Genomic DNA, 15,018 nt, shown 5'->3' on the forward strand with positions numbered 1-15,018 from the left:
TCCTTGAGCTTTTCTCTGGTCTTGGCTGGATCTACTTATATGTAGTATAAGCCTGGTCAGCGGCTAATAAACGGGCTGTTGGCTGGCATGGATTTTGTTGTTTGTTTTTGTTTTGCTTTGTTTTTGTTTTTGCCGTAATAGCTTCACTTTTTCCATCCACATGAAGAATGAATTGTGGGAGTTCAGGGGTTGAAGACCAGGGTGGAGAGACAGAAGTCATCAGGCAGCAGAGGCTGGAAAACTGTGGTCTGTTATCTGTTAACCAAGTCAAAGGTAAGGATGACCTCATCCCCACCCAGGGCGCCTCTCCACCCCTGCAGCTGATTTCTGACCGGCTGGTTTGCCCAGGAAAGGTTTTCTTTGACTATGTATTTCGCTGCCTGGCTTCACAAGTGACTTTGAAAAAAAGATGCAGTTAAATTGTCCCCCCCCTCCCGTTTCTTCCTGTAGGAGTCTTTCCCAGACAGCGTCCGCTCATGAGATCTGACTTGCAGTGGACTTTTTGCTTTGCTTAAATATAACTGAAAGATCCGTACCATCATCATTGAGAAGTTAAAAAAAAAAAAGTAACAAACGGACAGGTTGGCAGGACCCAGAGAAGAGGTGACCTTCGGGTAGCTCCCGCTCAGCTGGGATTCGGCTTTAAGGGCTGGAACAGTGCACCCAAATGCTGCCCAGTGCTTCAGGGGGAAACAAGCGTGGGGCAGAGGGTGGCCTGGCGCGCGCGCCTGTGTGTGTGCGCGTGTGCGCGCGCGCGGCGGGTGTGCGTGCATGAGTGTGCGTGTGCGCAGGGAAGGGTGGCGGGGAGGTTGCGGCAGAGGCTGCTTTGTGGAAAGCGCCCGCAGGTTCCGAAGCAGCTTGGCGCCTCCCCTTGCTGGTTACACGAGGACACCTGGCTCTTCTTCACACTCGTACTTCTCTGTTTCCCGCCACCCCTCCTTCCCTCGGCGCCTCCGGGTGCGGGGAGCAGCGTGCCGTGCAGCGACTTCCAGGCCCCCGGGGCCCCGGGAAGGTGAAGGTGAGCGCCGCGGCGCCGACGTTGGCGCTCGGAGGGTGGGAGGAGGGAAGGGGCCGAGCAGGAAAGGGCGTGCTGCCCTTTGCGGCGGGCGCTGGGAGCAGGCTCCTCTGCAGCATTGTTACCTGAGGCGGCTGCTGAGCCCCGCCCCGCGTCGCCCTGCCCCCTCGCGGTCCTGAGCAGCCGGGGCTGCAGAGACCAGGGAAGAGGCGTTGGCGCTGGGAGTCCCCGCTGCGGAGCGAGGAGCGCGGGCCGCGGGTGAGTGGAAGCCGGGTGCCCGAGGCAGGGGCGACCGCCGCTCGGGGGCACCGGGAGCCGGACACTCCCCGGCTCCAGAGGGCCAAGGGCGGGGATCAGCCTGGACCCTGGGCTGAGGCGCCAAGTCTCGGCTGCCTTCGAGCCTCAGTGGGAAGGGCTGGGGAGGTTTGCGCACTCCCTCCACACCCACTCGAGTGACTTTGGTGCCTGCACTACCGAGGCTACAGAGGACAGCGATCGGTCTCCTGAGGCCAAGACACGCGGGTCTGGTCCCGCGTCCGGAGAACGAGCTAGGTCACGGGCCGCCTCCGAGTTGGACCAGGGTCAGCTAACTTAGCTTTAGCTGCTAAGGTTTTTGGATAAACCGCGCCCCCACTTGACCCCCTCCCGGCCCAAGAGCGCGCCACTGGCCAGCGGGGAGCCAGACTTGGGGCCCCAGAAAGTGGGTGCGGGGTTGGGGAGGACCGCTTCGGGGTGATGCGGACCGAGGACAGGGCGGCTCCTGCGCACTCGTCCTGGCCGTAAGAAGTTGCGATTAGAAGTTCGCCGTCAGCTTGTAGAAGTTTGGGGAGGAAGCGGGTGGGCTGGTGGATTAGCTCCAGCCGCCGTGGTGCCCGTAGCTCGGGGACTGCGGGCTCTCGGGTTTTATCCTCCGACCAAACACCAGGAGTCTCCCTTCTACATTTTTTTTTTTTTTTTTTTTTTTTTTGCCGGCTCTTCCCGGCTCCCATCGGTTGATCCGCAGTGCGGCCGTGAGGCTTTCTCCCCCGCGCCCGAGACCCAGACCCCGGACGTGAGGGAGGTGTCGCCGCGAAGGTTCGAGGACCGGGCAGAGCCCGGGTCCGCGAACCAGGAGATCTCTCGTTCGCTTCCCAGCACTGAGACACCTTCCCTCTTTAGCCTCCCCAACCCACCCGGCTTCTGGAGCTCTGTGCGGCTGCTGGGAGGAGGGGCGGGTACCGCTGGGGCTGGGGCCGACCCTAAGCCCGGGTTGTCCGGGCGAGGGGGCGGGGCCAGGCGACCCCCGCCCCCCCCGGCACGCCCAGACCGGCCCCAGGGGGCCCCGGGAGGGGCGAGCGTGTGCGGCGGTGCTCCAGTCGGTTGTGCTCGAAGACGGGCGGACGCTTGGCGCTCCTGGGAGGCGGAGGGTCCAGTCCTTCCCCGGCGTCGGCCCCTCCAGCCCCGCTGGTTCCCGCACGGCCCGCAGCAGCCTCTCTCCGAAGCGCGTCCTCGTCCCGCCGCGGCGACCGCCGCCGAGCCTGCGCGGCCGTGTGGGCGTCTATCTGGGCGGTGCACCGGCGCCCGCTCCCGGGTCGCCGCTCCTGCCGCGGCGCAGATAAGGACGCGGCTGGAGGTTCGCGCGCGGCCGCAGGACCTCGCACTCGCGTCGCTCCTGGGCACTCGGGCGGACGCGGCGCCCCCTGACCCTTCTGTGCGGCGGAGCTCGGGCCTTTTTGGTGAGTGGCTGGGGCGGGACGCAGGACCCGGGGCTGGGGACGGAAGGACGCGGTGGATCGCCGGGCAGCGCACAGACTTAGGAAAACGGCCGTGTCCAGACGTCTTGGAAGAAATCGTGCCCCCGGTGAGCCCGCGCAGAATTTCTTGAGGACCTGGTAGTCAGTTTTCAAACATCTGTTTGCACAGAAATTGCCCCTAGTGTTCGGCCGTCTGTGACCCCCTCTACTGACCCACAGTTGTCTTCCTGGAATGAGTAGCCAGCGCTTCCTTCCCTCTCTCTAGAGCATCCTTCGGCGCTCGTTTGCTTTTTTTTTCTTGGTTTTGGGACCTTGAGAGAAACTGAAAATGCACATTCAGAAACAAGCGCTCTTTTCTCCTCTCTGGGTGTTGCGCTCGGGGGCATCTGTGAAGTGTTTATGTTGTGCTGCCGATTAAACACGGTGACTGGAAACGGCCTGCAGTGCCAAGGTGAAGCATTGGATAGTGCCAGCTCTGGTTCGACTGTGTGGTTGACATTCTGTGTGTAATAGTCAAGAAAGGTTTTGAAAGGCGGTCGGGGAGGAGCCTTTCCCCAGTGAATTAGTGGAAGGCAAAAATTCCATATTTTAGAATCGCCTGTACTCTCCCCCCCCATCTTTTTTTCTCCCGCAGATAAAAGGGCTGTGTGCTCCTCTGTCTGCTCTCCAAACCCGGCATATTCTGCACCCGTTTGTCATCCGAAGGGTGTGGGCCAGCCCTTCCTGCTCCCACCTCATCTGTGACACAAGTCAGAAATGAAGGGGAAAGGTTTTCTGGCGGGTTTTCCTTGGCGTTTACTTTTGGTTATTGTTGACCTAAAGGGTGAGTGACCAGCTGAGCAACCGGGCCCCACTAACCCTCTTTCAGGAAAACCCTGAGCTCTGAACTGACTTTCAGGGACACGTTTTCTCCTAAATACACTGCGAACAGAAACATACACTTTCTCTCTTCTTCCCTCCCACCTGCTCCCTTCATGTTTCTGACACCAAGAGCAAGGCAGTGCTGGCTGCTGGGCCAGAGGGCTTCTTTGAAGACCCTTATGAACATTCGCATTCTAAGACTTTTGCTTGCTGAGCAGCTAAAGGCTAAAGGCATGGGCCCAGCATCGTCCTATTAAAAATTCCCATAGTTAAAAGATGTTCTGTTGAGCTACAGTCTCTCTAGAGGGTCCATCACTCAGACACACCCCTGATGGGTAAGGATTCGCACTCGGGCCTGAATGGTTCTCATCTTCAGAGCCTCAAAGTGACAGCTCTGCATTTTACTCAGGGCTGAACATTTGTCAGCCTTAGCAGCTGTCCTCCCTGCTGCTGAGGTCCCCAACCTGTAGGTGAGATGTTAAATTACAAACCTGTCTCTGTCTGCCCGGGGGAGATTGATGGGACCCTTGACATTTTCCAGACAGAGCCAAGGCTAATTCCGTTGTCGCTGCTGGCAGTTGGCAGCTGTGAGAAACGGCGGTGTTTCCAGGGCTGCGGCATTACCTGTGCGCTGGCGGACTTGGGAGAGTATGCGTTTGCGTCTTTACTGTGGACTGTACCCTAGTAAATCAAATGTTTTTTATGTATCCTCTGCTTTAATATGTTACGAGACTGTGGAAAGGGTTAGAATGTCTGTCTGCACTCTTTTTCCTCTGTCTCTTTGACATTGGAAATCCTGCCCAAAGGGAAAGCCCTATCAAAGCCCTATTGAAGCCAGTAGTAAAAGCATTAGCATCTTAGCTAATCATTGCTGGAGAATTTATTCATTAGAAGCTGTTGTGGGCCTAGGATCCTTATTTGTTACCCTGGGAAAAAATTAGCCAGACAACATACTAGTAACAGTGTTGTAAATTTTATTTTGTTCTTTCAACTTTGAGAAATAACATTCTTTCTCTAGATGGGGCAGTGGTTAGAATTACGCCAGTGCCTAACTAACATGTGTCACTTTTTACATTGACAAGCCTTTATCTTGTACTTCTGTGCAAATGCACAATACTCAGAAAGACTTGTATCGTTTGGAGCTTTAGTGTTAGAAACTAGTGCTGGTGTACAACCTGAGTGTATGGATAGTCTTTCTCACCCTTATTAGTATCTATTTGCTGCGTGAGGTTCAATGGCACGTCTGTGGATATACTTACGCAGCACTGAGTGAGTTACTGCTTTCTAGAATGGAGACTTTTAAGGTTATCGCCATTCTTAACAGGAATAATCTGTAAACAAGTCAGCATATCTGCAGTTGGAGGTGAACTGGAGGATTAGCAATTCTTCAATACAGAAGATATTTTATGTACAGAAGTATTTTAAACTATGTAAGGATAAACTGCCAAGATTACCTGTGCAGTCTTGAAAAAAGAAGAGTTCAAATGTAACTATAAACTGTAATTGACAATGAGTCATTGCTTAAGGGGTGCCAACTATGAAAACAGCCTAGTTATGCCCCTAATGGTAATTATGAAAACTCCTTTTAAAAGCCAGTTGCGTCTCAAGTGAGCTGTAAGTTGGCTTGGATAAATAATTTCAGTTTTACTTTCTAAAAAATTATGCGGTGATGATGGCTACACAGCACTGCAACTGTACTTAATGTCACTGATACACAATTACAAATGGCTAAAATGGTAAAAAAAAAGAAAAATCCAGTTAGTAGCTGGCAGTGCTATCTTCTACCCGTATATAGTTTTCAAAAGTTAAATATTCAGATGTTTCGTAAAAACACTGATGCTTGTAATTTATTATTTATTTATTTATTTTAAGGGTGGGAGGGGCAGAGAGAAAATCTTAAGCAGGCTCCCCCACACCCAGTGCAGAGCTGGATGTGGGGCTCCGTCTCACAACCCTGAGATAACAACCTGAGCTGAATTCAAGACGCAGATGCTAACTGACTGAGCCATCCAGGCGCCCCTCATCTTAAAATTTAGAGATAATATAGTATGTAATCACAGAGTATTGAAAAAGGACAAACCTAGTAACTTAGAAAGCAAAGAATGGGACTATTAAAGGCATTTTTCTAGCAGCCCGGAGTAACTTAGCATTTTGTCCATAAACCCAATACATATTTTAAAGAAAATGTAATACCTGTGAAAGTAAAGAGAAATCATATGTACGTATGACTCTGGTTACTGTTAATAATAAGGAACTGTGTACCAGGCATCTTGGTACATGTATTAGCTCGTTCATTCTTACGCAAACCAATGAAACAAGATATCTTTATATTATAGATAAGGATGCTGAGACATAGGTTTAACAAGCTACCTCACCTCAGTTTGCACATCTAAGAAGTAGCAGAACTGAGATCTGAGGGGAAAAAACGGTCTATTTCTAGAGTCTCCACTCTTACTTCCAAGGCAGTCCTGTCTTTTATACATGGATCTGTGTAAAGCATTTCGAAATATTTGCATTAGTGCTATCAGTTTACTCCTGCGTAATTCAGTATTGTTCGACCAATGTGTGTCTGTAAGTGTGAGCTTTGACAGTGATGCTGTAAAAGGGTAATTATGCTCAGAAGTCCAGCCTAAAAAAGCCTTTCCATGTGACCCTTTATGACCTGGAGGAAACAGTCCCCTTTTTACGTCCCCACATAGATGGGGTGCTCACTTCATAGACTGCATGGGGTCCCTTCTTCCATATCCTCGGTTAACCTTTCCTTACATCTGAAGAAATGTAGTTGTTTTGACCTCTGTTTCACATCAGGTCCATAACAACTTAGTACCAAAAACAGATATTTAAAGGCCAGTAAAAACAAAAGCCACCAATATAACTCAGTGACTGTGTGGATAAGGGATAGACAAGTGGGGGGTATGATGCGAGCATATACTTGGGTGCATGTGTCTTCTCTGCTAATAGTGTCACAGGAGAAGCTGAAGAGGTAGGCATGAAGTTCTGATTGTTTCTGAAGAGGGGCTTCACTAGAATCTAAAATGATAGCATTGGCAGCTGTGAGAGAGGTGATGGAATGGATCCCAACCTCCTACTTTTACAGAGGACAAAACGGAAGTCTGGTGAGGTGAAGTAAGTTGTCTAAAGTGTAAGCAGTAAAGTTTGATTTAGAGCTACAGCCTTTAATCTTCACATGTAGTGTTCTTTTCTGTATTTGCAGGGTAGGCACATTACCAAATGGAGCAGGAACATGGTGGCCCTGACTCAGGGGGATTGAGTTTGGTCACTCTTGTATCATTTCCGAATGTCCTGCCTCTTCTGTGCAAGGCAGAGGATGCCCTTTGACCAAGTGATTGGTAGGGGACATGTCCATACAGGAGAAAGGCAGGGTCGTACACTAATACCTAATGCTTCAGCCATTTGGGTGATTTCCCTAGGGGTTGGGTATCCATTGCCCAAAGAAAATGAGCCAGTTCATGAGCCAGTTAGTGAACAAGTAGTTTATTCATAAAGTGAGCAATACTTGCTGAACCTATAGCAGGTTCTCAATAAATATGTGTTTTATTGATTAATGGAAGGTTTCCAGGGTTTGTTGCTGCTTCTTTGGCAGCATTTCCAGGCAGTAAGATTTGTTTGGTTCACAGTTATACAAGCGTGAGCCCCTTTTTATGCCCTTTTGGATGCGTTACCTCTTATCGATTGTAAGACCCAGCCCCTCCAGGAGGACTGATGTTAGGTTCTGAAGGAAAGAGTGAGTGTTCAGATGCTTTCCTTTACCGATTTAAAGTTGTTTTATCTTTGTAGGTTTGGAAGATGACCCACAACACAGTTGCCTTTTTCTCTGGCAGCCGACCAGCGAGTGAAAAAGTATGACACAAGGTTGAAGTTTGTGTCTGCTTCCCCAAGGCCAAGAAATTATCTCCTTAGAAGGCAACAGTACTATGCATGTTATGAATTGTGTCTCCTTGGTCAGCGATAAAGAAAATGGGACTATCACCACAGCAGCTGGATTCATGATCGGGCAAACAGCACCGCCGCCTCCTCCTCCTCCTCCTCCTCCTCCTCCTCCTCCTCCTCCTTCTCCACCCCGACAATGTCCATATTCAGGGGAGGGGTTTCCTCCCTCCCCTCCTCCTCCTCCCCCTCCGCTCCCCGGGGGGCCTCCGCTCCCACCTCCCCCTCCAGGACTACCCCCGGCTTCTCACTTGAATGGCTACAGCCACCTTGGTAAGAAAAAGCGGATGAGAAGCTTTTTTTGGAAGACCATTCCGGAGGAGCAAGTTCGTGGCAAAACCAACATCTGGACTTTGGCCGCCAGGCAGCAACATCACTACCAAATTGATGCAAAGACCATCGAGGAACTCTTTGGGCAGCAAGAAGATACTACTACCAAGCCTTCCCTTTCTAGGAGAGGAGGAACCTTAAATTCATCCTTCAGGGATGCTAGGGAAGAGGTAAGAACAGATCCGGGAGGGGTATCCTCCACACACTGCATTGCTTTGTGATTGGAAGGGTGTGTACATTTCAAAACTTGCTAAATCACTGAGAAATAAGATAATGCGAGTGAGTGTGCTCTGGAAATGATAGAAAGGGCCTTATATGATGAGCTTGAGCTGACTAGCAGAAAAGTGTAAGAAACATGCATGCCACATCCTCCCAGACATCCCGGTGGATTATGACCTCACGCTGAGAACATGCTATGTGGGGCCATCGTTCTTTGGCCTCTCAGCACTGCCCTGTCTCCAGCACATCTGCTGTGGTTTCCCCTGGTGGAGCAGTTCTGCCGAAGTCCACATTATTTGTCTCTGTCGAAACAAAAACCTAAGTTCCTGAGCTCAGCTAACTGAGATTAACTGGAACTTTCTGAGACAAAATTGCCCTTTGTTAAAGACATCCTTAACTAATACACATCCTGAAGATTTTATCCCTATTTTTCCCCTCTAGCTTTCCTTTCCTAAGTGTTAAGAGAGAGCCTTCATTCCTCAGAGCTCTGGATTAAACTGTGGCCATTGTAGAATAGAGATTTCCAGAGTTCAAAGCGTAAAGCTAGTTTTAGATGGATTTTCTAGGAAGCATATTGCCAGTTAGCAATAAATGTCTTAAGCTGAGAACAAAGTAAAGCTGGCAGGTTATAAGTTCACCAAAGCATGGCTTCAGAGCCACCAATTACCATATATTATAGAAACTGAGTCAAAAAATTGCATTTGAAAGTACTCTGTTTAGAAACAAAGTAAATTGAGAAACCTCTGCTTGCTGACAGAAGTACTTAGGAAAGTAGATATTGAAAGAAAAGAATGTTGCCCACCAAGAAGAAAAACTGGGGGGGGGGGGCGGGTAACAAATGTGTCATTTAAAAAATCTGTTCTACAGGAGCAGAGAATATAGGTCAAAGATGGAGTGACTCAGGTAAGAGAGCGGGCAGGGCTCCGGGAGGAAGTAGCACCTCTCTACGTAATTGAATTCTCAAGCCAACAGTATTGACCTCTTTTCTCTGTCTGGCTCAGGAACAGGTTAACTTCTTCCCTCCACGGATTCACTTAGGGGTCCTTGAAATTGGTGGTATGGTCCCCTGTTGAAATAGCCAAGAGTCTGAGAACTATAAAATGTGGAGAATTCTGGGATTAGAATTAAGTGTGAACTGTGAAATAAATCTGAGAGGAAGTCTTCAGGACAGCCCCTCGTGCCCTCCCTTGCTGGACTCGGACTTGCCCTGTTCTTCCCTTTCTGCAGAGCCCATTCATTTCTTAGCGGATCCTTTCAATATTGGAAGGAGCAAGAAGTCACTTCCTTAGTACCCTGGCCTTTGCCCCAGCTTCCAGCGGAGACTCCTTGCTGTACAGTAGGGCATTTCTCACCATTGTTTCCTAGTTCTCCTCATTGAATTTCAAGAATTTGAAGGAAAGAGGGGAGGGCTACAGTGGGAAGTGGAGCGCACCTCTCAGGAAACCACCCGTAACAACCAGAAGGGGGTCTAGCTCACCATGCGGCCGGGGAGGCAGCTACCAGGTTAGAATGCGTGGCCTCCCTTATAGATTGGAGACATTTATTTTGGCAAATGATAGTTCCAGGGGCTACAGGAACTTGAAGCTTTATGTCTGCTGATTCAAGAGTGGGTAAGAAGCACTCAGAGAGGGAGGGAAGTAGCAGGGAGTGTGGCATCTTGCCCCAGCTACAGCTGAGGCAGGAATGTCCATTTCTAGGCCACATCTGAATTTCAGGAATAAAAAGAGTCTTCACCTCATCTCTCTCTATCCCCTCACCCTAGATACAGCTTTACTTTTTTTTTTCCTTTCACTTAAAAAATGCCTGAAACCAAATAATTATTATTTTCAGTTGTGATAAAATACACATTACATTTAGCATCTTAACCATTTATAAATGTACCGGTCAGTGTCATGAAGAACGATCATGTTGTACAGCCATCACCACCACGCATCCACTGAACTCTTGCCATCTTGCAAAATTGCAACTCTGTACACATTATGTCATGACTCCCCATTCCCTCCTTCCTTCAGCCCCTGCCAACCACCCTTCTACTTTTCAGCTCTAGAATTTAACCACTCTACGTGCCTTATGTAAGTGGAATCACATAGTATTTGTCTTCTTGTGACTGGAGCGTTTCAGTTTGCATAATGTCGTTAAGGTTCACCCTGTAGTGTGTGTCAGAACTTTAAGGCTGAATGCTATTCCATTGTATATAAATACACCACATTTTGTTGATCTAGTCATCCATCAATGGATATTTGGGCTGCCTCCACCTTTTGGCTATTGTGAATATGCTGCAATGAATATGGGTGTGTGAATATTTTTAACACTTGTAGCTCCTAATCTGAGAGAAGCTGCTAGAAAGAAAAATTAAGTCACCATGACTGTGTGTCATAAGATAATCTAACTTTTCAACTCTTTAGTACTCAGGTAGGATAAGTAGTTCAGGTGGGTGGATTTAAGTGTGTATTAGGCAATATTATCACATAACAGAAGGTTATCCAGAATTATTTTCCTTTTTCATGCTATCTCCATCATGGCTAGAAGTATTTTATATATATGTATATACAAATTTTTTTTCCTTCAGTAAAAGAATATGGTACATGCTATTTTCTTCCCTCATTAGACTTTCTTCTAAGGAAATTGCAACTCAGCAGAGTAATAGTTTCACAAGGTCCGGTAATAAGTCTTCCAGTTTACTCAGAAGGAGTAAATGGAATCCAGGGTTGAAAGTACTAGTGCTTACCACCTGTCTGCGTGGAGTGGAGAATACCCTAAACAGCATGTTTGGCAGAGGGACCCATCCTGAGCCTGGAAACATGGCATCCCAATCCGCCACTACACGGGCCATAATTCTGGAGGTTCAAACATGTCAGGGATCAGATAATGTCCCCTTGAAATATAATAACCTCCTGCAGAAATGGCCTGCCATTATGTGGTTAGTGCCTACTTTAAAGGGCTTATAAAGCATTACAAATAAGTTTCATTATATTCCAGACAAAGAAGTTGCTGGAAGATAAGGAAGAGCTCAGGAATGGCTGAATTGAGGAAGAACAACACTCAAAAGAGTAAATTAGAACATTTAGTAAGGGGGAAGGGAGGAAAGGTTATGAAATACTACCATCCTTGTGTCTTTGTTACCTAAAAATTAACTTGAGGCTACAAATGGTACAATAATAATTAAACTGTAATAAAGTAATTAGAAATAACAAAAATATATTACTGGGGATAATAATAAAAAGAGTCAGCTCAAACTCCACCTTCTTTGTGGAGTTCACTGACCTCATCCCTGAGAAGTTCCCTGTCTGTCTGTCACCACTGCGCCCCAGCCCCGTCAGAGCATCGTGCCCACGGATTAGCTGGGTCTGTGCATGTCTCCCTCTAGAATCTAAAATGCTCTGAAAGGAAGGGACAGTCTTAGCGAGTTGGTATCCTCCAAAGGAAATTAAAGGTAACCGAGCTGACAACCGAACCAAGGGGGCAGAGGGAGTATTTATCAGTATGATAGATGAGTGTGATCAGAATTAGGATTGACAAGACACAGGATGACTGAGGCCTGAGGATGTAAGACAAAACATGGAGACTACAGTTGGTAACACTGCGTTGGATAATTGAAATTTGCCAAGAGAGTAGAACGTAAATGCTCTCACTGAAAAGGAGGAAACAAAGATAACCAGGAGGTAAGGGGGGATCCTTCCACCATGTTTGTGTATAGCAAATAAGCCTGATGCACACCTTAAATACCTCACAGTTTTATTTGTTAATTATACCTCAGTAAAAGTGAGGTATAATTAATAATATATATAATATATAAATATAATAATATATAAAAATAAAGGAAAAAGAAAACACAAATGTTGGAACACATGAGATCATTCAATATGATGTCTGTAGTAATCTTTACAGTTAACATTAATTAATAATACCATGTAAGAAATAACTATAATTATTAGGAAAAGAGAAAGGAAGGAAGGATGGAAGGAAGATTGCTTTCTCTAAATTTCTGAGAAGTAGTATCTTATTCTCCCACGCTAATTGAAGTTATCGGTTTTCTTCCTCAACTTTCGTTATGTTCTCAGTATGTTCTAGAATTCTGGGACATGCTCAATCCAGAACTACAGAGCTAGATGAGTATTTGAAATATATTTGAAAGAAAAACAAAAGCTTCAACTAGGTTTTTCTTTTTTTCCCTCCAAACCCAGGTTGGAAAATGTCCCAATTGGCAGCCAACCAAAAAGAAAAATAAAATGAAAAAAAAAAATCAAAAACCAAAAGCTATGTCTATATAGGAGGTTATGCGAAGTTTTGTGTTTTTTTTAATTTTGCTTTTCCGAATGTAACGTAGCATTGAAATAACCACTAGTTAGTGGTACTTAAGTAGTCAAGGAAGCCCTCTTTGACACATTGAAGCAAAGGTGGTTTAAACATTTCTTCTTCTACCTTGAGGACATCATGCTAAGTGAAAAAAAACAGTCTCAGGACAAACACTATGATTGCACTGGTGTGAAGTTCCCTAGAATAGTCAAATTCATAGAGACAGGAAGCAGAAGGGTGGTTGGCAGGGGCTGAAGGAAGGAGGGAATGGGGAGTTACAATGTAATGGGTACAGAGTTGCAGTTTTGCAAGACGGCAAGAGTGCTGTGGATGTGTGGTGGTGATGGTTGTACCACCATGTAAATGCCCTTCCTGACACTGACCATTTAAAAATGGTTCAGGAGCAGGCTCCTGGCTGGCTCAGTCGGTAGTGTATGCGACTCTTGATCTTGGGGTCGTGAGTTCGAGCCCTACGTTGGGTGTAGAGATGACTTAAAATAAAAATGGTCAAGTTGGTGAATGTTACGTGTGTTTTACCACAACTAAGATACAGAAGCTGTTTCTTGCTTGAAAGAATAGGGAGGCAGACTGTGTAGGCGTTGCTGGTAGGTGAACGGAGAGGAATTGCAGGAGAAGCGAGGAGCGCTTAAAGAGTTGGGGTGGAGCCCGTCTCAGCCTTTCCTGAGTGCTGCGGTCTCAGTGCCTCACAGGGAGGCAGAACGACCCTGGCCAGCCCGGCAGTCTGGGGGGACACGGCTGCTCTAGCAGGGCCACCTCACATCCTCGTGGGAAGTCCTCAGGACGGCCTGCGTTGAGCATTGGACCTTGTATCTGGTTCCCTCCTCCGGGCCTGGGGGAACTCTGCAGTGGGCCCTTGATGGGAAAGCCCGAGAGCTCTCTAGTACTCAGGCTGTCCCTGCTCCGACAGGCCCGATTTCACCGGGGGTCCTGCCTCCCTGTCCTGAGGTGCCCAGAAAAGTAGACTGTTGTCCATTAGAACTGGTGGGCAGGGAGGTTCATCCTCGTCCCTGAGGTCATCTGTCGCAGCACGTGCAGGGCCCACTGCTCAGGATGATTCCAGAACACCACCCAGTCCCACACACAGGGTTTCAGAGAGCTCTGAGATGGTGGGCATTTGGGGAGTGAGATAAGCTGAGTTACACGTGAAATGGTAACCCGCTTTAAAAGACTTTAACCAACGGTTTTATAACACTGCTTTGGAAGGGTCGAGTGTGGCAGCCTGTGAGGAGGAGCTGGCGGGTGCGCTAGGCGGATCTGAGGATGTCAGGAGAGAGTGGCCCTGTCCCTGGAATGCTCTCAGCTGTCTCGTTTCCTCTGGATGAGGCTCTGGGCTTTGTTTGCCCTGTAAGGTGCTCAGGGGTGGCCAGCCCAGGTTTTTCCTTAGGAGTATTGCTGAATTCTCTTAAGTTTTTTTAAAAAAGATTATTATTTGTCAGAGAGCACAGGCAGTGGGGGGCAGAAGGCAGAGGCAGAAGCGGGCTCCCTCGATCCCAGAACCCTGGTCTCGTGACCTGAGCCGAAGGCAGCTGCTTAATCGACTGAGCCACCCAGGCGCCCCTCTCTTAAATTGGTGGCCAGTTGCTGAAGCTCTGCTTCAAGCGGTGGAGGCCGCCGCTGCCCCAGGCTGTGGCTGCTCCCCTGGGTCAAGCATGACGGCCGCCGGAGGCTGTCTTCGCTGTGAGGACGTGATTTCTATCCATCATCCCACACAGACAGCCCTGGAGGCGCCGGGGGACTTGGCCGGCCGTGTGGATGGCTTTCTCTAGGTCTGCCCCGTTCCTGGAGTGGACACCAGCCCAAGGCTGGTGGGGGAGCACTGCCACTTCTCCGTATTCCTGTATCGTAGCGCCATTAAAGCTCAGAGAAACCAGAGTGAGAAGGAACCAGAGAGACCCAGGCTAGCATGTCAGTTCTCGAGTTGCTTTGGGGGAAGGGATAACATGACCTGTCGGAGGCTCGGTTGCCTTACCGGTCAAATAGGAATAGTACGAGGGATTTGTCCATCTCTTTTTCGGCAGCAGTAGCTGTGATTCTGGGTCAGGGGCACGGAGGGTCGGAGGGTCGGGGGGTTAGGGCTGGGGCTGGGGCAGGGGAGGGTGCTGCCACCCAGGGTTAAACAGAGCAAGAGGTGATTTAATGAGAGAAATAGAAAAGTTTTCCTCGTTGTGGGTAGAGGTGAGCGCTGAGGAAGTTCTTCGGGTATGTGTATGTCTATATCAATGCACATGTTCGTTCTTGTGGCTTTTTAATTGATGAATTACAGTATACACTTGTTTTCTGTCATACTAACTGTAGATTCCTCTGTTTCGTATGGGCTTTCCTTGTTAAAGGGTGTTAGGTTTGACAGGTTTTATTCTCTCCCCATCTTCTCCCCTCCCTTCACACTGAACTGGAACTACAGTCCCTGGGTAGGATTCCAATAAGGAGCCTGCCCTTTCCGCTTGGGAGTTTATTTTATGGCGGGTAGGTGATTGCGCGAACATGATACAAACCCCTAGGATAGTAAATAATGTGATTGTTTAAGATTAGTCTTCAAAAGAAGGCAGCCATCCTCTTGTAAAAATTTAACCTTATAGCCAGGAAATGCCATTAAAT

The 15,018-nt window shown here is 48.3% G+C and overlaps 1 protein-coding gene across 3 annotated transcripts in view; it reads left to right on the top strand.

Moving 5' to 3' along the window:
• Window positions 1–796: 796 nt before the first annotated feature.
• Window positions 797–15,018, top strand: part of FHDC1 (FH2 domain containing 1) — a 40,198-nt gene continuing 25,976 nt past the window's right edge. The window contains exons 1-2 of one of the 3 annotated variants that reach the window (XM_057310135.1): window positions 797–1,018; window positions 7,408–8,057. In XM_057310135.1, coding sequence (XP_057166118.1) covers window positions 7,545–8,057 — 513 coding nt within the window. In that variant the 5' untranslated portion in view covers window positions 797–1,018; window positions 7,408–7,544. Of the gene's footprint in view, window positions 1,019–1,180; window positions 1,274–2,625; window positions 2,731–7,407; window positions 8,058–15,018 lie in introns of those variants that run through there. The other 2 variants (XM_057310134.1, XM_026499496.4) reach the window with 2 other exon arrangements.

This window comes from Ursus arctos, unplaced genomic scaffold, assembly GCF_023065955.2.
Source record: "Ursus arctos isolate Adak ecotype North America unplaced genomic scaffold, UrsArc2.0 scaffold_11, whole genome shotgun sequence".
Lineage (NCBI taxonomy): Eukaryota > Metazoa > Chordata > Mammalia > Carnivora > Ursidae > Ursus > Ursus arctos.